General features: G+C 42.8%; 1 protein-coding gene across 1 annotated transcript in view; it reads right to left on the reverse strand.

The window, feature by feature from the left end:
- Positions 1-22652, reverse strand: part of LOC141988127 (interleukin-6 receptor subunit beta-like) — a 57567-nt gene that overhangs the window by 1963 nt on the left and 32952 nt on the right. Inside the window, exons 9-15 of the mRNA XM_074953965.1 lie at positions 21770-21980; positions 19282-19440; positions 18107-18229; positions 17311-17463; positions 12962-13105; positions 10426-10522; positions 5401-5482 (exon numbers count right to left, since the gene is read on the reverse strand). Of these exons, the coding sequence (XP_074810066.1) occupies positions 5401-5482; positions 10426-10522; positions 12962-13105; positions 17311-17463; positions 18107-18229; positions 19282-19440; positions 21770-21980 (969 nt within the window). The remainder of the gene's footprint in view (positions 1-5400; positions 5483-10425; positions 10523-12961; positions 13106-17310; positions 17464-18106; positions 18230-19281; positions 19441-21769; positions 21981-22652) is intronic.

Here is a 22652-nt window from a genome sequence, read left to right on the forward strand (position 1 = left end):
CTGCCTTGTTCTGCTGCCTACTCATTCTGAGCCCTGTTTTCCCCCAAAAGCCTTTATGCTTCATCTGTTAACCATTATTTCTATTTCTGCCATGTTATCAGCACAGCAATATTTCTTACAGTATCAGTTTAACTGACTTGATTTCTTTCCACAGCTTCTCTCTCTGCTCTGTGTACAGTAACATTATGGCCACATACCAGTTATGTATTTTTCCCTCCAAGTACCTATTTTGGAGTGACATTCTAGGATGGAGAACTTCGCTATACAAGTCTTCCATCTTGCAGATGGAAATCACAACACCTTGCACCTGTGTGCTGGATACTTTGGGTTTCTTACATATGGGCAAATGTGCACTTTGCACACATGATCTGATTCTTTTGGACAGCCGTGTCCGTTGGAGCCACACATGTGCCCTGTATGACCTTGGATGCAATTATGTGGACCCAAAACAAATTTTTTTCCAGAACTGCCAGTGAACTGAAAAATCAGTTATTGATGCAGCTCTAGTCCCTGATCAACTTATCTTAAAATGACCTCTTCTGACCATAGGCCTCTTTGCCAGCAACTTGAACAAGAAATGTCACATGCTTTTTGTCCTGAGGAGACATGTGAGCCCAGGCTCCCTTTTGGCTGCATTTATGAGTCAGTGGGACAGAAACCTGTTGGATGCCTTACCATAGAATTCCCTTAATTCCGAGAGTCCTGAGTAAAATAAGATAGGTCAAAGCCTTGTTAATACTGATAGCACCAGGATGGGTGTGTCAGTTTTGGTACTCTGGCAGATGCATCTATTGATTAAACTGCCCTTCACTCTTTCAAATCTTCCGGATGCTGATTTCACAGAATCACTGTCTGCTCCTAAACCTGGTCCATCATTTCTCTACCTAACAGCATGGAGGCTAGCTGATTAAGTTCCACAGCCAGGCATTGTTCTGCATTTTGAAGCAGAGCAGAAAAGTTAACATATAAAACCAGGTGGAAATGATTTTTGCTTTGGGTTGCTCAGGGTCAATGTTCCGGATCATTTTATTGTCGTTGTTATTGTCAGGACTTTCAACCAGCTCGATTTAGGAGTCATTCGACAATATCGACCTGTTTCCCCGTCATTCAGGTTCACACAGTATTTTTTCACCTGACTGTTTCTGAAGGGCCTGATCCATGTGTTTCTACCCGTTAAAGAATTTTCCCTCCCTGGGAACTAAATGTGGTATCTCGGCACTAATGGAACATCCCTTTTTGAGCCTATGGCATTATGTCATCTTTCTATTATGACAGCATTTTGGGTAGTTAGTATCTCTGCTGAAAGGGTGAGCCAGATTCAATCAAGTGTTTAATGGTAGGACCACCTTATATACAAAACCCAGGTGATTCTTGGACCTCTCCCAAAACTCTTATCCAACGTAGTCTCAAACTTACTTCTAAATCAATACATACGCTTACCGGTATTCTTTCTGCCTGGGAAGCAACGCTCCATACATTTGTTCTGAGAGCTTTCTCCTACCTCAGTAGAGCAAAATCTTTGAGTCACCATGGCTATTTATAGAGTTTGGGGATAGCTTTTGAGAGCAGGCTATTTTGACCCAGAGCTTCTCACAATGGGCATCTGATTGTATTAAGGTCTTCTATGAACTACATACATTAGCTGCTTCTTCTCAAATTAAAGCACACTTTACTAGGCCTCAAGGAACCTTCCTGATATGTTTTAGGAGTATCCCTCTATCAGATTTTCATGGCATCAACTTGGAATTCAATACATATTTTTACTTAGTGGCAGGTTCTAGATTGGATGCCCATTTGGCAGTGCGGTCCTACGGCCTTTATGTAGATAGAACTACTGGCACCCACCTTCCTAGGGGAATAACTGATAGCCAGTCACCAAGGGCAGGATCTGCAGGAACAAATACTTGAAGGAGCAAGAACAGTTATTTACATTACAGTAGCACTAGTTCTTAGATGTTCTGTCCACATGGCTGCCGTGATTGGTCCTCCTGTTTTGCTACTATGGAGTCCTGTGGTCTTAAACTGTGTCCACACTGGAAAGAAAAACCTGTGGTATCAAGTCTCAAAGCCTGGGTCAATTAACTTGGGCTTGTGGGGCTTGGGCTGCAAATAGCAGTATAGACATTCCTGCCTGGGCTGGAGCCCAGGCTTTGAAACCTGGCAGGATGGAAGGAGGAAGGGGAGGGTGAGGTTACAGGTTACAGCCCGAGTGGGAACGTCTTACTGCTATTTTTAGCCCCTAAGACCAAGCCCTGCAAGCCCAAGTCAAGTGACCTGGGCTCTGAGATTCAGTGCCATGGATTTTCCTTTGCAGTGCAGACATACCCCAAGTGCCTTCATTAATACATAATCCTGTGGGATGGTTGTGCCCACTCCTCCCTTTATGCCCTGGGTGGGGTGGGCAAGAGTATCCAGGGTGAATGTGTGGCCCCAGCAGACCTTGCTGGCCAAAATAATCTGATTTTGTGCTCATGGGGCCTATGTGCACCTACAGTGGGGTCCATGTGGCTAAAACATCTTACTGAACCTGGCGTTCTTCAGCGTAAGTAATCGTTCTTTCTAAATTCAACAATCCAAATATTTTAATTTTATTTTTGCTAAATGTCACTAACTGTCAGGGAAAGTGTGGGACCCTTACTGAATGGGGGAGGCAACTAGTGACAGATGTGGAAAAACCTGAAGTATTCAATGGTTTTTTTGCCTTGGTCTTCAAAGATAAGGTCAGCTCCCAGACTGCTGCACTGGTCATCACAGTATGGGGAGGAGGTGAGCAGCCCTCAGTGGTGAAAGAACAGGTTAAGGACAATTTAGAAAAGCTGGACATGCACAAGTCCATGGGTCCAGATCTAATGCATCCGAGGGTGCTGAGGGAGTTGGCTGATGTGATTACAGAGCCATTGGGCATTATCTTTGAAAATTCGTGGCGACTGGGGGGAGGTCCTGGACGATTGGAAAAAGGCAAATATAGTGCCCATATTTAAAAAAGGGAAGGAGAATTCAGGGAACTACAGGCCAGTCAGCCTCACCTCAGTCCCTGGAAAAATCATGGAGCAGGTCCTCAAGGAATCCATTTTGAAGCACTTGGAGGAGAGGAAAGTGATCAGGAACAGTCAACATAGATTCACCAAGGGCAAGTCATGCCTGACCAACCTTATTGCCTTCTATGATGAGATAACTGGCTCTGGGGATGAGGGGAAAGTGGTGGACGTGATATATCTTGACATTAGCAAAGCTTTTGATATGGTCTCCCACAGTATTCTTGCCAGCAAGTTAAAAAAAGTATGAATTGGATGAATGGACTATAAGGTGGATAGAAAGCTGGCTAGATCGTCAGGCTCAACGGGTAGTGATCAACAGCTTGATGTCTAGTTGGCAGCCGTTATCAAGTGGAGTGCCCCAGGGGTCAGTCCTGGGGCCAGTTTTGTTCAACATCTTCATTAATGATCTGGATGATTGGATGGATTGCACCCTCAGCAAGTTCGCAGATGACAGTAAGCTGGGGGGAGAGGTAGATATGATGGAGGGTAGGAATAGGGTCCAGAGTGACCTAGACAAATTGGAGGATTGGGCTAAAAGAAATCTGATGAGGTTCAACAAGGACAAGTGCAGAGTACTGCACTTAGGACAGAAGAATCCCATGCACTGTTACAGGCTGGGGACTGACTGGCTAAACGGCAGTTCTGCAGAAAAGGACCTGGGGATTACAGTGGACGAGAAGCTGGATATAAGTTAAGAGTGTGCCCTTGTTCCCAAGAAAGCTAACATTGGGCTGCATTAGTGGGAGCATTGCCAGCAGATCGAGGGAAATGATTATTCCCCTCTATTTGGTACTGGTGAGGCTACATCTTGAATATTGCTTCTAGTTTTGGGCCCCCCACTACAGAAAGGATGTGGACAAATTGGAGAGAGTCCAGCGCAGGGCAACAAAAATGATTAGGGGCCTGGGGCACATGATTTACGAGGAGAGGCTGAGGGAACTGGGATTGTTTAATCTGCAGAAAAGAAGAGTGAAGGGGGATTTGATAGCTGCTTTCAACTACCTGAAAGGGGGTTCCAAAGAGGATGGAGCTAAGCTATTCTCAGTGGTGGCAGATGACAGAACAAGAAGCAATGGTCTCAGGTTGGAGTGGGGGAGGTCTAGGTTGGATATTAGGAAAACTATTTCACTAGGAGGGTGGTGAAGCACTGGAATGGGTTACTTTGGGAGGTGGTGGAATCTCCATCCTTAGAGGATTTTAAGGCCCTTCTTGACAAAGCTCTGGCTGGGATGATTTAGTTGGGGTTGGACTAGATGACCTCCTTCCCTAAACTTCCATGATTCTAACTGACCATGAACATACTACTTTACCTACTCATACTTTGTAAAAATCTGGAAGTGTTTTAAAACAACAACAACAACCACCACCAAAACCAATACAAAAAAGGCTAAAAAAAAGTCAGATCCACTCTGCTATGGAACACAGTAGGATATGATCATAAACACTGCCATACTAGATCAGACCTATGGTCCATCTAGTCTAGTATCCTAGCTTAGACATTGGCCAGCACCAGATGTGTCACAGGAAGGTGCAAGAAACCCAACAGTAGGCAAAAGTGAGATATCCTCCTGACCCATATAAGCTAGAGATTTCTTAAACACTGAAGTACGGATCTTTTAGCTAGCAATTTGCTAACACAGAGCTGATGTAGCTAGCTCCTCTGGCCCCTGCCCCAGCAGATGACATATGGCAGGCAGGTGTAGATAGGGAAAGTTCATGACTTGAGTACACTACTGAGTTCTTGCAATACTTGGTTGGCATATAAGGTCTTGCTGTGATTAGTCTCTGACTAGTTAGAGTACCGACAAAGCCCTCAGAAGTGTGCTGAAGCTGAGGTCAGTGAAGAACTAGTTCCAGAATCAGATAGCAGAAACCAGCTCCTTTGTGATGCAGCTGTGAATTTTGGTTCAAAATGTTTTATCTAACTTTCATATATTCCAGGATTCTATTAATTGTATATTTGAACAATTCCAGATTCACGTGAACTTTCACACTCTGGATTTCTCAAGAAACCATCAGTCCTGGTGATTATTGACTCTTACATAATGGACTTTGTATAAGTAAAAAAATGTAACTTTTTTTTCCTTTTTGAGTTACTTCATTGTTTTTTGTCTTTGTTTTTCACACATTTGCCTCAGTGCATGTTGCATAATGGTTGGGAAAAAAAAAATCAATAAAACCTTTTTAAAAAGGAGTCGGAAAATCCCCTGTAAAAGCCTGACACTACATTCCTAATACTACCAGAGCTTCTGCTAGATCTTTAATGCTGTACATTTACCAGGCACAATTAAAAAGAGAAGACGCTAGTAATCAGTGCTGCTGTAATTCACTGAAAGGGCCCATTCATAAACACTTTTCATACCCGTGGAATGATTCTTGCCACATCTTGGATAGCGCTGCTGTTTCTTGGATCTGGGACAGCTGGCCAGCACAATTTTCTTGACCTGGAAAGACATGCTTTTTAAACTGAGGCTCCAATTAAATGACTGAGCCTTCATATACTTCTGTTTTCATCACAAGTCATGTACATAGTTTGCCAGTATTTTCATGCACATCAGACCAGGATGTCTTCTTGCAGCTATTAACAACACACACAAACACACAAATTGGAGGTCCAAAACTATAGTCTATATTTTCACAGTAAGTTAGTGAGTTTCTGATGCAAAATTATTTAGTGTAATTAAGAAGAGCTATGAAGGCCATCAGCATGTGACTCTCTTTCCATCTATACTGCATATCCACTTTCTCTTTCTTTAATCCATCACTATTTCCTGGCTCCTCCAACCCCCTTTCCTCCCTTGCAGGTTTAGTTTGTCTTATCAGTAGCAACTTATAGATCAGTTTCCATTTAGAAATCTGCCCATCCCCCAAGAGCAAGCATCTGCTCCTCCCCCATGATGCTACAAACCTGTGGAGGCCTAGGGACTAGAAGGCAGAGTGCAGCAGAGCTATATTAGCCCATGTCACCCCTTGCTTAGGACTCCGACACAATGGGAGATCCACCTACTTGACTGAAGGATCAGACATGGTGTTCAGTGAACTAACTGTAGAGCAATAGTGTGGTGTTTAGATGCTGCTTGTAATTATTAGAACTGGGAGCACTGGCTGTTGGGAGTCTGAAAGGACAGGAAACAGGAAGGAGGGGGGGGAGTTGAGGAGGCGTAGTGAGAGCTACCGAGGGTGCAGCAGCAGCTTGGTAAAGAGGTTTCCACTTTTAAAATAAAGGCCTGTTGAAGTTTGTTAGTACCTTGTCTGGTTGCTACAACAAATAGGTACTTCCTCATGCAGACTTGATATAAAATCCAAATTCTACCTGCATTTTCAGGGCTTAGATAGTATGTCTGCCTCTGTGCTTAAATCCTAGTAGGATTAGTGGTGGGGGAAAACCTGTGGTGCTTTACCAAGGTAAAACCAAATTCGTGAGCCTTGTTCAAATTAGTTTCAGCTGAGGGCCTTCATGAACACCACCTCAACGTGGTTTATAATCTCTTATTGAACTTGGGACCTGAGAAATAACAAGCTTTCAAAAGCTAGCCACCTCTAACTCTGGCTAACTTTACCATGTATGTGTTCAAGCTAGGCCTCCAGGCCTACAAGAAATCAGACGGTATTTGATGGTTAAACTGAGAGGCAGCTGGAGAAAGGTGATACTATTTTATATAAATACAAAACTACTCTAAAATGGAAATAAGTATACATGCCACAGAGTGAGCTGGGCCTTTAAGAGGGTTGGGGCTCAAATGCACCAGTGGCATTCTTGGCTCACTAGGGTTGCCAGGCATCCAGTTTTCGACTAGAATGCCTGGTTGAAAAGGGACTCTGGCAGCTCCAGTCGGAACTGCCGACTGGGCCGTTAAAAGTCCACTTGGCGGTGCAGCGGAGCCCCAGGGCTAAGGCAGGCTCCCTGCCTGCCCTATCTTACCGTGGCTCCTGGAAGCGGCCACCAGGTCCCTGCAGCCCCTAGATGCATGGAAGGCTCCACAGCTTCCATTGGCCGGGAACCACAACTAATGAGAGCTGTGGGGACGGCTCCTGTGGGGGCGAGGGTAGCGTACAGAGTCTCCCTGGCCACCCATGCATCTAGGGGCTCCGCCAAACTCCCTCCCGGAGCCTGCACACCCTGCAACCCCCTACCCCAGCCCCCTCCTGCACCCCAAACCCCTCAGCCTGGCCCCACCCCAGAGCCCATACCCCCAGCCGGAGCCCTCACTCCCCCCGACACCCTTGCCCCAGTCTGGAGCCCCTTCCTTCACCCCAAACTCCTCATCCCCGGCCCCATCCCAGAGCCCACGCCCCCAACCAGAGCCTGCACCCCCTCCTGCACTCTGAACTCCTTGGCCTGAGCCCAGAGCCCCCTCCTGCACCCTAAACCCCTCATCCTTGCCCTCAGACCAGAGCCCATATCCACCCCTGCACTCCAACCTGGAGCCCTCTCCTGCATCCCAAACCCCTCATCCCTGGCCCCACCCCAGAGCCCACACCCCCAACCTGAGCCCCTGCATCTCAACCCTCTGCCCCCAACCTGGTGAAAGTGAGTGAGGGTAGGGAAGAGTGAGCAGAGATGGAATGAGTGGGGACAGGGCCTCGGAGAAGGGGTGGGGGCCTCAGGGGCAGGCCAGGGGTGTTTGGTTTTGTGTGATTAGAAAGTTGACAACCCTATTCACCTCCCCGAGGTGGTGGAAATGCCTGCTGAAGTTAGGTGATAATAGCAGGCTTGCTGTGGGGATAAGAGCAGCCTGTCAAGAGTGGATGAAGGAGACTCCACTAGTAAGGGCTTGGAAGTGAATGCTCTGTGAAAAGTGAACAGGAAGACTCCATGGAAGTAGGTCTGTGAGCTATAAAAAGTGGGAAGGAGCAATAGGAGGCCTGGAAGCATGTGGGAAGAGGCCCTGGAAAGAACGCAGGATAGCCTGGGATAACAGGGCAGACAGCCCAGGTGTTCTGGGTTCCCAAGGCTGGGCATCTGTAGTGGAGGCTGGGTGTGCCTATGCTGTCACTCTGTGAGGGGTTGCAGAGACCCTTGCTATTAAGGGAAGACAGGAGTGACTTTTTTTTTAAGCTGCCACCTGGTGAGGTGATGCATTGAACCCTGTGAATGAAGGGTGGATGAAAGGACCGAGTAGCGCCCAGGAAGGCTACAGCTGAGCCCAGGAGAAGGGTAATGCTGAAAGAGTGTGATGTGGAAGAGAAAATGAACCCTTGAAAGAATGGCTGTGTCAGGTGAGTGAGGCATGGAAGACTTGTGTGTGTTTGGACTTGGCTTATACTCTGGGAGGGGAGGACTTTTGACTTGACCAGAAGGCCACGGCAGAAAGAACCATCTCAAGGCAAGGGGAAACTGAGGCAGGAGACAAGCCCAGAGCCAGATTGGGTAAGTCTCTATTACAATATGTATATAAAAATTATATCTAGAGTATCATCACCCCTCCCATCCCAGCCTTCATATGGGTCATCCTAGACTGTAAGCTTCTCAGAACAGGGACTGAGACTACCTCTGTATCGCTCTGAGCAACACAAAGCTCCATCCTGATTAGTTTGGCTCTTCCATAACAATAACGGAGCTTCTGGCAATTATTTTCTAGTGGAAATGGTGGAGAGCAAAATGTGGAAGCAGGGAAGGAATTTCAAAAGCAGTTAATGTTGGCCTAACTCTGCTCCTGTTGAAGTCAGTGTGAGTAGAATTAATTTAACTTGGACTCTGTTGAGAATCTCCTGGCCTCAATTCTCTCTGCATATGAAATCGGTAGAATAGCACTCTGTATGTGTTTTTTTTAAAAATGACTCACTTTAATATTATCAGTGCAATACCTCAAAGCTAGATTGTATTTTGTTGGATGAATAAACATTTTCTGACTCTGCTCTCGTGAGCTGAGAAGCTTCCAGAAGTCACTGAAGGAGTTCAAGCTGTCTGTCTGCTCTGCCTTTAGATGCACTTTTTAAGAAATCAGCCTAGCTCATGTGACTGAGTGAATTCATTTTCTTAGACCTCCACCATGCCCCCTACCCCCACCCTCCAAAAATATCCTGTCAGAAACAACTGTTATGTAGGTTTCTGGAATCTTAAAAATGTTTATATATTTTTTTCTCATGCAAAGGGTAGGGTCAGTCTTCAGGTTTTTGGTTGGTTGGTTGGTTTTATTTTGGAATGCTCCAAACTTGAAATCATAACAGGTTCACATGATTTGACACACTATTTCCCAGTGCCCTGACACAAACTCAAGCTGTCGCCTCCGGCTACAGAACAGATATCAATGAGCCTCAAATTCTGAAAGTAGCGATAAGCCAGAGAGAGGCCAGAAAGGATGAGTAGTTGCTGCAGGGAGGAGAGTTGTGGTGGAGCAGTAGACCAGAATAAATCATGCCATGGACCATATTTGACCTTAGGCTATGGTTTTGACATCTTGTCTGCTCTAGTCACTCAGCACTAATCAAGTCAGATAATGACAGGAGAAGTAGTTAAAGCAGAAAAAACGGAGATGGGGGCAGGGTTCCAGGGTTTCCTTATAGTAATCTATGACAGGTTTTGCATTAGTAGACTATTGGTGCATTTTCAGATGCACACCAATAGTTTACTAATGTGCAACCAGTCATGGTTTATTATTATTTATTTATTTATTTTATTAGAGTATAGCTCCTTCATTTTACATTTTGTAAAAATAATATTTTAAAAAGACTGTTCTCTGGGGGAGGGGATATTATGCAACATTCTTCCACTACAGAAAGTAGTTCCTCACAAAATGGGAAAAACCACCATCATGTCTCAACAGGTGCCTTCTTCCCCTCATTTGTTTCCTCTTCACTCATTTAACATAATGTTGGAGGTGGTACGAGATCATGTCCCAGATTTGCACTAGTGGGAGTTGATGCACTACTTAGGCTAGTGGGACTTTCTAAATTTATATCAATCTGTATGTGGCTTTGAACAATCAATCCACAGTCCTACTGTGATAGGACTGTGATCCCAGTTCATCAGGAAAAATGGGCCATAATTATCAATTGGACAATTATTCCTTGCATAAGAAGTTTTATCTATTTTTGGGACAGTAGGTAGTATTACATACTTGTCCCATTGATGTATGAGATGGTAACTTGACTGGCAGCTGTATCAAAGACTAAAACATTCTGAGTTTGTGGCAAAGAAGCCTCTTTAGTCATCTGTAGCTTACACATTCTTGGTTTGTTAAAGCTGTTCCAAACCCACAAGAATTGTGTAAATTATCAGTATAACTGGCTTTTTTGCATCCTGTCTCATAAGGACTTGTCATTTCTAGTTTCAAATTAGAAAGACTAGTTGTGCAAAAATAAGACATGACTCAACACTACAGAATGCAAGGTCAGTAAAATGTACTTATGCTGTGCAATAGCCAAATCAATACTACCCTCTTACCTTCTAAGCATCAATGAACAAATGATGGGTAGAAAAAACATGGTGGATGTGATGCCAAGACAAAGGGCAGCAACAATACCTTCAAATTCCCCTTTATCTGATGAGAGATAAACAGAGATGAAAATCACTTATGGGACCAGGGTTTGAGAGACTGGAAAGAGATGGAGTTCTCTTTGCACAAAGCATAAACCTCAAAGTTATAGCATGGGATCCCTGTGATCTTATCCACAATCAAATCAATAGAAAACTACTTTCAAGTTCCACACATGACTGAATGATAAATCTTTAAAATCAAAAGCTGACCACAGAAAGGAGCTGTATAAAAAGTGGGTGGAGTAGGGAGTACTTTGCCTTGTAAGGCCCCATCTAAGCTATGGGCCAGATCTGTAGCCCCAGACTATGAGATTGCTTCAACCAGCATAATTTAGAGTACCCCTAAATTAAACCAGGGGCCAGTTTGGTCCCAGGATCTCCTCTTTTGTCCCCTATAACTATAACCTTGATTCTGTAATCAGCTGATGACCTGCTAATTTGACCTGGTTACAACAAAAAGGCAGCTTTATTCACAACACAACCATGTCAATTGTGGCTGTGTAACTACACCTACTACGCTGCCTACCATTATTTGCATCAACAATTTCTGAGAAAGTATTGCTAGAGACCCTTTTCTACCCCCTTTCTGAGTGCCCAGAGGAGATGCACAAAGACTACCACCAGCACAAAGCTGTAAGGAAGTACATGCCATCTCGGTTACCTAGATGGCAGGTAGAGGGTCCTGTATACTCAGCAAAACCAACAGCATTTTAACCTGGCTACTGGAAGATAATCATATGCTGTTGATGTGGTCAATGCATGATTAGAACTAAGCATTAACTAAGTTTTGTGTGGACACAAACAACTCTTACAATAAAGCTGGCTGAATTTTATTTTTTTTAAACAGTTGTAAATTTTTTCAGTTCCAAAAAAATGGATTTTGGTAAACAATACATCAGCCATTTTGATAATTTTTCATATTTTTAAATGAGTAAACTGTGAAACTTTGAAAAAATGGACGCTTCAAAATAAAAACGCTGAAATTCATAATTTTTCTCATAACAAAATTTGTTGTTTTTTTTAACCAGCCATGTCAGTAACTGGTCACATTCATTTGAAAGTTAGTGCAAATAGAATCTGATACAAACAGTGTGTCCTTGCTTTTCTCACTGATTGTACCAAGCTTGATTCCTTAGTAGCAGCATGTCACAGTTTTTAAGGCCAGAAGGGACCAGCAGATCATGTACTCTGACCTCGTGCACATTACGAGCTATGGAAACCCACCCAGTTATCCCTACATTGAACCCAATAACCTAGATTAAACTAATGTAATACAGCCCTCAGGAGACTAAACTATTATGTGCCACAGGTAGAGAGTACAAGGGACTGAGGTGAACCAATGTCCGAGGCCCCTGCAATGGCAGGGAATTGATTTGGTGAGATATATATCCAGATTTGGTGAGATATATCCAGACGATTCTAGCAAGGAACCCGTGGCCCGTGCTGCAGAGTAAGGCAAAAAACCCAAATCAAAACAACCCCTGACCCCAAGTTCCCTGCCATCCTGACCTGGGGGAAAATTCCTTCCTGACCCCAAATCTGGCAATCAGTGATCTGGAGCACGTGAGAAAGACCCACCAGCCAAGTGAATGGTACAAGAAAATTCTCTACACAGCCTCAGTGCACTAGCCCACCTTTTCCAGAGTCCCATCTGGGCATGGTCATGTCTGATGCATCAGAAAAGGGAAGGGAAAAAACTCCGACTACATCAGGGATGGGTGGGAAGGAAGGAATTCCTTCCTGACCTCTACAGCTGACTAGCTAAAGTCCTGCATGAGATTTAGGAACATAAAACTAACCCAAAAGGAACTCTTTGGGCCACCAAGCCCAGCCTCCCCCTCTTCCCAAGCAACCCCATCAAATCCCACTAAAATTTATCTAGATCATTCTTAAAACTAGTTAGGTTATTTGCCTCCCACTATTCCTGTTGGGAGGCTGTTCTTGAACCTCACTCTTCTGAGGGTTTATAGAAACCTTCTTTAAACTTCCAGCATAAAATTTATTCATGGCCAATTTATATCCAAGTGTTCTCATATGAAAATTGGTTTAAGTTAATGATGAACCATTTCATGTTTGCAGGGGAATTTTAGTTCCTTTCCCATTTCTGTCTGCTTCAAGCCCTTGGTGTGTGGGTTTGTTTGTTTGTTTGTTTTTGTGCTGTACAAAAACTGACCAGAATGAAATTATAGGCCTCCCTCATTGCTTGTCTGCTGAAGAGAGTTCATGGGAGTCTATCATGTTTACCCCTCCTTCAAGTCAAAGAGAAGCAAAAAGCTGTAGGGGGATATCACCCTTTTCCTAGCTCTGCCTCTCAGTTTTACAGGTTGTTCTACTCATGGCTAATATTGCCCAGGGCTGAGGTTTTGGAATAAAATACCACAACCCATTTTTATGGTGTGAATCAATGCAGCACAGCACAGTCACAAAAAGAACTTCACGGTACCATATTTCAGAGTAGTGAAAAACTGTGAACGACTTTGGGCTCCTTCTCCTGCAGTGGTGACTCCTGAAATCTGTACTCTATAGGCAGTTTTTTCTTTAAGTCCTGTTAACAGGTAGCAGGTGGTAGAAGAATTGACAGCAACAGCTGCAACACAAGAGGGTGAGGGATCAGCAAATGTATAACACTAGAGCCAAATTCAAGCTATACATAGGAACAAGCCCATAAAGCTGTAGCTGAGAAGAGGCCCAGCTTCATGTCCTCATCCCAAACCTGTAGGAAACCATACTCTGCAGACCTTCTGTGGTTGGTGCCAAAGGAGGAAGCATTCTATGGTGGATGCTGGGATTGGGACCCACTATGTAGCCTCTCTTCTTGAAATTAATCCGGATCCTGGAACAAGCAATCTCAGTGTATGGCTATTTGAAGATGGTGTGCCATAAACTTCCAGTATAGGTAATTGCCAGGGTATTTAACCCAAGAACTCCAGTGCTAAAAGCATGAGCCTCTACCACTTGAGCTATCCTTAAAGGGTAGCCATGGTAGGCTCGTATATGCTGTAGACCGGGAGGGGGAGAGGGATGTGAAACTTACTGAAAGTGAGTTTCCTGGGTATCTACTGTTGTGACAGTCGGAATAAGGACTTATCTGAATGTTATTGCCTAATCAGCATGCTTGTACATCTACATTAAGTGTCTACGCCCTGAATTTGACCCCAATGTAGAATGCATGACTCAAAGGAGCTTGTAGATGCCTGGTAACTGTCAAAGCAGGTGATAGAAGGAACATACCTTGGGGCCTTTTACTAACTTGAGCAATCCTCATTCATCAGGCAACACTCACTTCACTTGACTTCAGTGATGTACTATTCAGGTAGGTATTTGTGTGAGAAAAGACTGTATGTTCAGATCCACAGCTGTACTGCTTGGGTTTAGCTCAAAACTATTTCCTTTCTGAAGGTGCAGTGGATGATTTTGCTGTCACCAGAATAACTTCACTAGCAATACAACAGTGCCCTTTATGTTATAGAATGCTGCCAAGCATTTAGATACTCTTGATATGGAAGTTTTAATGTTAAAGAAAATAGCCTATTTCCTGAAAGCAAAAGGTGTGATCGTAGAGCTGAGTGAGGCAAAGAGTCTGTGAAATGAAGCAAAAAGAAAAGGAGTACTTGTGGCACCTTAGAGACTAACCAATTTATTTGAGCATAAGCTTTCGTGAGCTACAGCTCACTTCATCGGATGCCCTGTGGAAATTGCAGAAGACATTATTATATACACAGACACCATGAACCAATACCTCCTCCCACCCCACTCTCCTGCTGGTAATAGCTTATCTAAAGTGATCATCAAGATGGGCCATTTCCAGCACAAATCCAGGTTTTCTCACCCTCCGCCCCCCACAGACAAACTCACTCTCTTGCTGGTAATAGCCCATCCAAAGTGACCACTCTCTTCACAATGTGTATGATAATCAAGGTGGGCCATTTCCTGCAGAAATCCAGGTTTTCTCACCCCCTCACCCCCCTCCAAAAGCCACACACACAAACTCACTCTCCTGCTGGTAATAGCCTATCCAAAGTGACCACTCTCTCCTTACAACGTGCATGAAAATCAAGGTGGGCCATTTCCAGCACAAATCCAGGTTTTCTCGCCCCCCCGCCCCCCAAAACACACACACACAAATTCACTTTCCTGCTGGTAATAGCCTATCAAAAGTGACTACTCTCCTTACAACGTGCATGAAAATCAAGGTGGGCCATTTCCAGCACAAATCCAGGTTTTCTCACCCCCCCCCCCCCACACACACAAACTCACTCTCCTGCTGGCTGTAGCTCATCCAAACTGACCACTCTCCCCACAATGTGCATGACAATCAAGGTGGGCCACTTCCAGCATAAATCCAAGTTTAACCAGAAGGCCGGGGGGGGGGGGGGGGTAGGAAAAACCAAGGGGAAATAGGCTACCTTGCATAATGACTTAGCCACTCCCAGTCTCTATTTAAGCCTAAATTAATAGTATCCAATTTGCAAATGAATTCCAATTCAGCAGTTTCTCGCTGGACTCTGGATTTGAAGTTTTTTTGTTGTAAGATAGCGACCTTCATGTCTCTGATTGCGTGACCAGAGAGATTGAAGTGTTCTCCGACTGGCTTATGAATGTTATAATTCTTGACATCTGATTTGTGTCCTATTATTATTATTATTATTATTAATAATCAGTTTGGATGAGCTATTGCCAGCAGGAGAGTGAGTTTGTGTGTGTGTGTGGGGGGGGTGAGAAAACCTGGATTTGTGCTGGAAATGGCCCACCTTGATTTTCATGCACGTTGTAAGGAGAGTAGTCACTTTTGATAGGCTATTACCAACAGGAGAGTGAATTTGTGTGTGTGTGTTTGGGGGGCGGGGGGGCGAGAAAACCTGGATTTGTGCTGGAAATGGCCCACCTTGATTTTCATGCACGTTGTAAGGAGAGAGTGGTCACTTTGGATAGGCTATTACCAGCAGGAGAGTGAGTTTGTGTGTGTGGCTTTTGGAGGGGGGTGAGGGGGTGAGAAAACCTGGATTTCTGCAGGAAATGGCCCACCTTGATTATCATACACATTGTGAAGAGAGTGGTCACTTTGGATGGGCTATTACCAGCAAGAGAGTGAGTTTGTCTGTGGGGGGCGGAGGGTGAGAAAACCTGGATTTGTGCTGGAAATGGCCCATCTTGATGATCACTTTAGATAAGCTATTACCAGCAGGAGAGTGGGGTGGGAGGAGGTATTGGTTCATGGTGTCTGTGTATATAATAATGTCTTCTGCAATTTCCACAGTATGCATCCGATGAAGTGAGCTGTAGCTCACGAAAGCTCATGCTCAAATAAATTGGTTAGTCTCTAAGGTGCCACAAGTACTCCTTTTCTTTTTGCGAATACAGACTAACAGGGCTGTTACTCTGAAAACCTGTGAAATGAAGCTTATCACCCTTCCTTTCTGGAAAACCCAGTAATCATCTGTCAGGCTAATTGACATTGCAGTGACTTGAATTGTCATTACACTTCAGCAGTTTTTCAACTCTTTCTGCCCACAAAGTTCAAGCAACCCTGGGATTTGTTTTTTCAAAATACTCAAATTTCTAAGCAGGAACCTGGGGTGAAATCTGCCTTTGAGTCAATGGGACTCTTGCCATTGACTTCAATGAAGCCAGGATTTCATCCACCAAGTTTTGATTATTTTTTGATCATCCATTATGTCCATCGGCTGATTTTTGAGTTCTAGAAACCAGTTGCTCTTCTATTTTGCTCTTCTACTGTTTTCAGGAAATATTTGTCATCTCTCTTGATATGCAGACTGCACTAGCTATGAAAGTTAAAGATCTAAACCTCAATGTGTTGTAACTTGCAGCTTGGAATCTTTCCCCTGCAGACAAGAGTGAGGATATCAATCAAAAGAGAATCTGTTGTAAATTTCTCTGATATGAGCTCAGGTAAAATGGAATCAGCCCACCATTCATTAGCTTCTAACTAATCAATGAATCTTTCTTTGTAATTAATATCGTGCCTTTAGGAACCAACTTAAAACTATATTCTTTGGAGTTAGTATTAACTGATCACTTTTTTAATCTGTCTTTCAATATGAGCAGGAAACTGTTGAGACTATATTTCATTTTTAGTCCGATAATGCGCGATTCTTATTTGCTGCTTATCTTTGACCCCCAGTAGAGATCTTCAAGAACTAGCTGAGCTGAGTCATAATGCAACACAGAAATAGTGTGAATTGTCACAATACCTTAAGCTAAGTGGTAAACATGCTGATAGCATATCCTGCCTTTCAGTGTTTAATAGAAATGGTTACTATATTTTTAGCAGCAGGAGTTTTAAGCATCTTAGCCTGGTGGGTTTTAGTGTCATGAAAATGGCTGAAGCTTTAACAGCAATTTAGTCACTTGTAAATTAAAACAAATTGTATTGAACTGGAGGGTAATTCTGTGAACCTTTGAACACTTTTCTGAATTGAAAATATGTTGAGTGTTTCTTTCATGGCCTAAATTGATCTGAATTTTGGCCTCCTGTGGAGATGCTGATGCTTAATCTTTAAAGATACATTTCATAATAAACTGAGAGCATACTCTGTAATCATTAGAAGTCTCTGGATAGTCTAAACTAGTTAGAATATTAAAATGTTCACTGGCAGTTGATCTAGTGACAGAGTCAACTGCCACTGAAATCAAAGGTGGATAAGGTTATATGTAAAGGTATTAAGTAGCTCAACACTTGTAATTTGTAGGCAACGATTATGTCTGATTGCTACTCCTCTATGTGGGAAACGTTGCTCTTGTCTTTTATGATAATGTGACATAGTGACCTACCCAGAGAGATATTCTTCATTGTGTCTGTGTAGTTGATTCTGTATCCCTGGAGGAAGCCCAAACAGTCTTCTGCAGGTACTTCAGTCCATTTCACAATAGCGGAATGCTTCATGATATTTGAAATTTTCACAGTAGCTGGACCTGTCCTAGGAACTTAAGCATCAGGTCATTTAAAAATAAATAACTCAAATCATACAGATAACTATTGCCTATAATCCAATGTGCAGCATGCTAATCCATACATAGAAATTGACCGCTGAATGGGAAGCATCTCCCCAGTTTGCAGACTCACACACAGATAACTAATGGCAGAGAAGGGAAAAAGTCCTGCTTAAACAATACCAAAGAAGGTAGAGACGTATCATCCATCTGCTACAGATACAATTTCTAAGGATACCCTTACTACCATACTCACATTGGCATGAATGGCTACTCACCTAGGAAGGTGCTAGTCAATGTGGGTAAGGATATCAGAATCTGGCCACAATCACACACTGCAAGAAGGGACAAAACCCCTGCTCCATTGCCTTAACATCTCTGCCAAGAATAGTAATAGTTACTTCATCATATCTCTGGACCTGTCACTAGCAAGCAACTTCATATTCACTCATACACAAAGCCAGCACATCACAGTTTGGAGTTAGGGGCATGACTGAGTGGATATAAGTGTTATGTTAGGTCATCCCATCAAAGATGTTGTGGTGGAGCTCCCTTATTACTGATGGTGGAGAAATAGGAGAAAAAGTGGAAGGGAACAAACGGGGCAAGGGGGGAATGAAGATTTTCTAGGAAATACCTCCTTGAACTGAGTAGAAGTGGGTCACTCCAAATGTCCTCTCATGTCTCATGAAACTTTCACATTCACATATGTCAGATGCATGCACCATTATTTTGTACAATTTGTATGGTTGTAAATGGTCTGGAAAACAATCAAGTTGGAATCAATATTTGCTGAACAGATAAGTAAGAGGAGGGAACTTTCAGATTTTCTGTATAACTCCCCAAATGTAGTCTAACAAATTCCAGGTCTTCATGTTAAGAGTCCAAATGTACACATTCTCCAGGTAGCTTCCTATACCATCCTCATACAACCTGTACATTGGATTTTTTTCATAATTAAAATGATAAATATTAATATACAACGTTGTTTGTAAAGTATGCCAAATTGGTTTCTAGTCTGCCTCTGTTGCACAGATGGAGCTACAGGGTGGAAAGCAGGAAAGCTCAAGGTCTCTTGGCTCAAGTATGGATTTTTTTTTTCCCCTGTCTGGGAACTTAAACTGGATGCAACCAGGGGTTGCACATGTAAAAAGAGGATCCATTAAAACAGTGGATGAATTATTGATAACATTTCAATTGTGACCCTCAGATCAAATGTCTCCAGTGACATTGATCATTGACATTGACATTAATCCTGATTGCTCTTTGCCAGTCACTTGTATGATCTCAATCAATATGCAGAATGCAAGTCCTGTAAAATCTTCCTGAACAGAAGCTCTTTGCACATAACTCAGATATGCTGCATAACAAGATTTGTTTTGTTGTTGCGACTTTACAAGGACAAGTTCAGGGGAAAGGGATGAAATGTCATCTACTGGGCAGCCTGTGACACAGCTGTCTGTCATGTAAGTGAAGTTTACCTGGGAGGGCAAAATGTTGTCACCCTTGTTATGCTGCAGCATATAAGCCTCGATCCTGGATTTGGAGGAGGGGGATAGCACAAACAGTCTGTGTTTTTATAGCTGCATTTCTTCACTGACCACGACCAGTAGGCTTCCCAGAGAGGACTGAAACTCCCATGTACTTCAATTCCCCTTCCCCCCCCCCGCCCATATACACAGAACAAAGAAGAGTAGAAGTGTGAGGAAGGATCTTTGGCTGTCTCATGGTTTTTAAAACTGCAAGCGAAAGAAAGAGGCATGTTTCCCATAAAATAATTGGACAATCCCTGAAAAAAAGTTGAATTGTTACCTAGTGTGAAATTTCCCATGGGCTTAGTTATTATTTTCATGTGCATATCTTCTTTACCAGTGCCCCAATCAACCACAAAACACTTTGGAATATATTCTGGAGTCCAGGTGACAACAGTGTTGTTTTCCTGTGGTATGGCAGTGATTTGTCCAGGCAAAACTGGGGCAAAACAAAATATTTTATAGATCAATGCATAGGAAAGCAAATATTTTTAAAAAATTTCACTATGAAGTCAGCATCCTGTGACAAGTCATAGCGACTGTGTGGGTAGTAAGGCTTAATGAACTCTAATCACTAGTAACAATGTAGTTTATAAAAAAGTTTCAAGCTAGTCTAGTGCTTTGCACTGCCTTAGTGAAGATCCACATTTGATTTCTGGACATGGCCTTTACTACAAAGGGGGAAGAGAACATTCAAACCTTGGGAAGGGGGAGCACCTCACCTTACTCAACCGGAGTCCTCCCCCCAGGAAAGTCATATGTAGTGCTGCTATGTGAAACATTTCTGACTGGAGGAGACAGTCATGCTGGGCTTCAGATTCAGGGAAATAAGATGTTTTTGTGGTATTCTTCCTTATGTAAAGTCTGACAATAGTAGGGCTGGGTAGAAAATGAGAATTCCATTTCACAAGAAAAGCTGGGGTTTCAGCATTTAGTTTTGTGTCTGGGTGAACCAGAGAAGTTTTGAAACTCTGTGAAAAACCAGAGAGAGACGACTCTAGCCTGGTAATTAGGGCACCAAGTTAGAGGGAGCAGGGACTGGAACCCAAGTCCCTCTCATTCCAAGTGAGTGTTCTAAACACCAGGCTAGAGTCAGTCTCTCTCTCTCATCCAATTAATATTTAATTATCTATACAAATTGGAATCACTCCAACAGGAAAGACTTGGGCTCCTCCACCCCAGAATACCCAAAGTTCTGGTGGTTAGGACACTCTGACCTGGGATGTGGGATCCCCAGGTTCAAGCCCCTGCTCCAAATTAGGCAGAGCGGGGATTTGAACCTGAGTGTCTGTCTCTCTTTCCCTGGTTTTTCCTAGAAATTCCATCCAGGGCCTGAGAAACTTTCCCAACAAAAGCTTCACTTGAATTGATACATTTCTGCTAAAAGTCTTGGTTTTGACAAATCAGTGTTTTGTGACTGAAAAAAACCCATTTCATCTAATAATTCCCAACCAACACTAGATCGTGTCATCTATTAATAATCAAAATTGGCAAGACTAAGAAGGAAGACGGGCAACTTATAAGTCAGTGGCTGATAGAAGATGAAATGGAGTTCTCTATCTGAAAAACAGTAGGAGAGTGGCTATAAGGAAGAATTAAAGAGTGACAAAACTAGCTGAGGAGAACTTAATCTCAGAAAACGTCATGGGAAACAAACTGAATACCTATATCATCATAGTAATGCTTTTATTGATGTTCAAGACCATAGGCACATTAGGGAAAACAAAGGATAAAACTACAGCTAGAGTTGAAAATAAATGTGTAAGGAAAATCGTGACGCTTAAGTGAGCAGACTTGGTAAACCATTGACTATCAGTAGGATTAGTCAAAAAAGATTGAAGGGGTGGATACTATATTCCTCAGTGGCAGTGGGTGGATAGGAGACGGTATGAAACATTAACTGCAGACACATCAGCTGGAGAGTGTCAGCGGTACCCAGATGCTGATTGTTACTCACACACAGTATCAGGCCATAGGAAATCCTACCTTACAACAATACATGTCCCATGGGAGAAATGAGCAACTGGTGCCAGCCCATGGGAACACTGATTTTAACTATGAATGGAGATATACAAGCAAATGTCTAGCAAAGCATGGAAATTGTACTATTGCATTATATTTCCTGGATTTCTTAGAAGCCTTCTAATTTTTGGAAGGACCTCCCCATCCTCTCTTAATTTTGTTCTTACCATCGTATTAGTTTCATGTTGGAAATTTGTGCCCTCATGCAACTTGCCAGAAGACAACATAAGATAAAGAGAGAATGGAATAGCAGTAGATCATGGGGACCTTTAATTGTAAATATTCACCTGGCAGGTCATATGCAGCTATAACCACCTCATACTACAAAGAGTGTTTGTAATGCACAGTAAAATTAGTCTGCTAGTAATTAGTTAATCCAATGGCCTAGCTGAAATAAATGTAGCTGTTCTCTCAGGTTTCCAGTTTATTTTTCAGATTTCTTGGTTTGGGTCAGCTCACACAGAATTCAGTTTGAATACCTCCTACAGCCATTAATTTGATATGAATAACTTTAATCTTCACAATAGATAGTACCATGTGAAATAACATGTTGTGTTCTGACAGAGCTCCATAAAACTGCTCTTTTTGGCCAGTTTTCACATGAGTCCTTAATCTGGTGCGGGGTTTAAAGAAAAGAATAAAGAGGAACAATAAGATCCTTTTCATCCCCAAACTGTTGCTATCACAAGGCAACATTGCCAACAAAAGAATATGTGTGTAGTTTCTTCACCAACTGGATAAAGTACCTGTTGCGGTGAAATCTGGGACAACATAAGTGATCTGTGGAGATTCTCCTGCTTCATTATAGGCAGAAATATTAAACCGATAATAAGCCATGGAGAGATTCAGATGCACTCTTCTCTCCGTTACGTTGATGCGTTCGAATCGATCATTGCAACTGTTGGGTATTCTTTCAATATTAATATAGTATCCAATGACATTCCTGCTTTGTGTTATCTAATAGAAAAAAGATTATTACTGAACAATCAGATATCAATCCCTTTCTTAATAAAATTAGAACAGTTACAAAAAATTGCAAGCCAAACCACACACATGAAATTATGTATAAACAAATCTTCCCGGTGTTTGCACATTGATTGTCAAAAGGAGATAAATTTAGTGCTGTGATTGGGGATTTAAGAAATGATTTAACAAAGCACTTAAGCATGTTCTTGGAACTTAAGCATTTGCTTAAAATTATTTAAATATATAGCACATAAGCCTGTGCTTAAATGCTTTGCTTAACTGGGTTCCACAAAATACGGCATGGAAATCAGTGCAGAGAAAACCAAGCTGATGACAAACAAATGTGACGGGATCAGCTCACATATCACTGTCAGTGGACAAGAATTGGAGCCAGTGAAACAGTTCAAGTATTTGGGGCAGTCATCACTGATGAAGGATCAAAGGCAGAAATTCTGGCAAGAACTGCACAGACAGCAGCAGCAGTGGGAAAGCTAAAGCCAATTTGGAGAAATAAGAACATCTCTTTGGAATCCAGACTGAAACTGCTGCACGCACTGGTCATTTCCATTTTTCTGTATATGTGTGAGACATGGACCCTTACAGCAGAACTTGAACGGAAAATACAGGTAGTAGAGATGAGATACTTCCATAAAATCCTGGGCA

Source organism: Natator depressus, chromosome 5, assembly GCF_965152275.1.
Source record: "Natator depressus isolate rNatDep1 chromosome 5, rNatDep2.hap1, whole genome shotgun sequence".
In the NCBI taxonomy this organism is placed as follows: Eukaryota; Metazoa; Chordata; order Testudines; family Cheloniidae; genus Natator; species Natator depressus.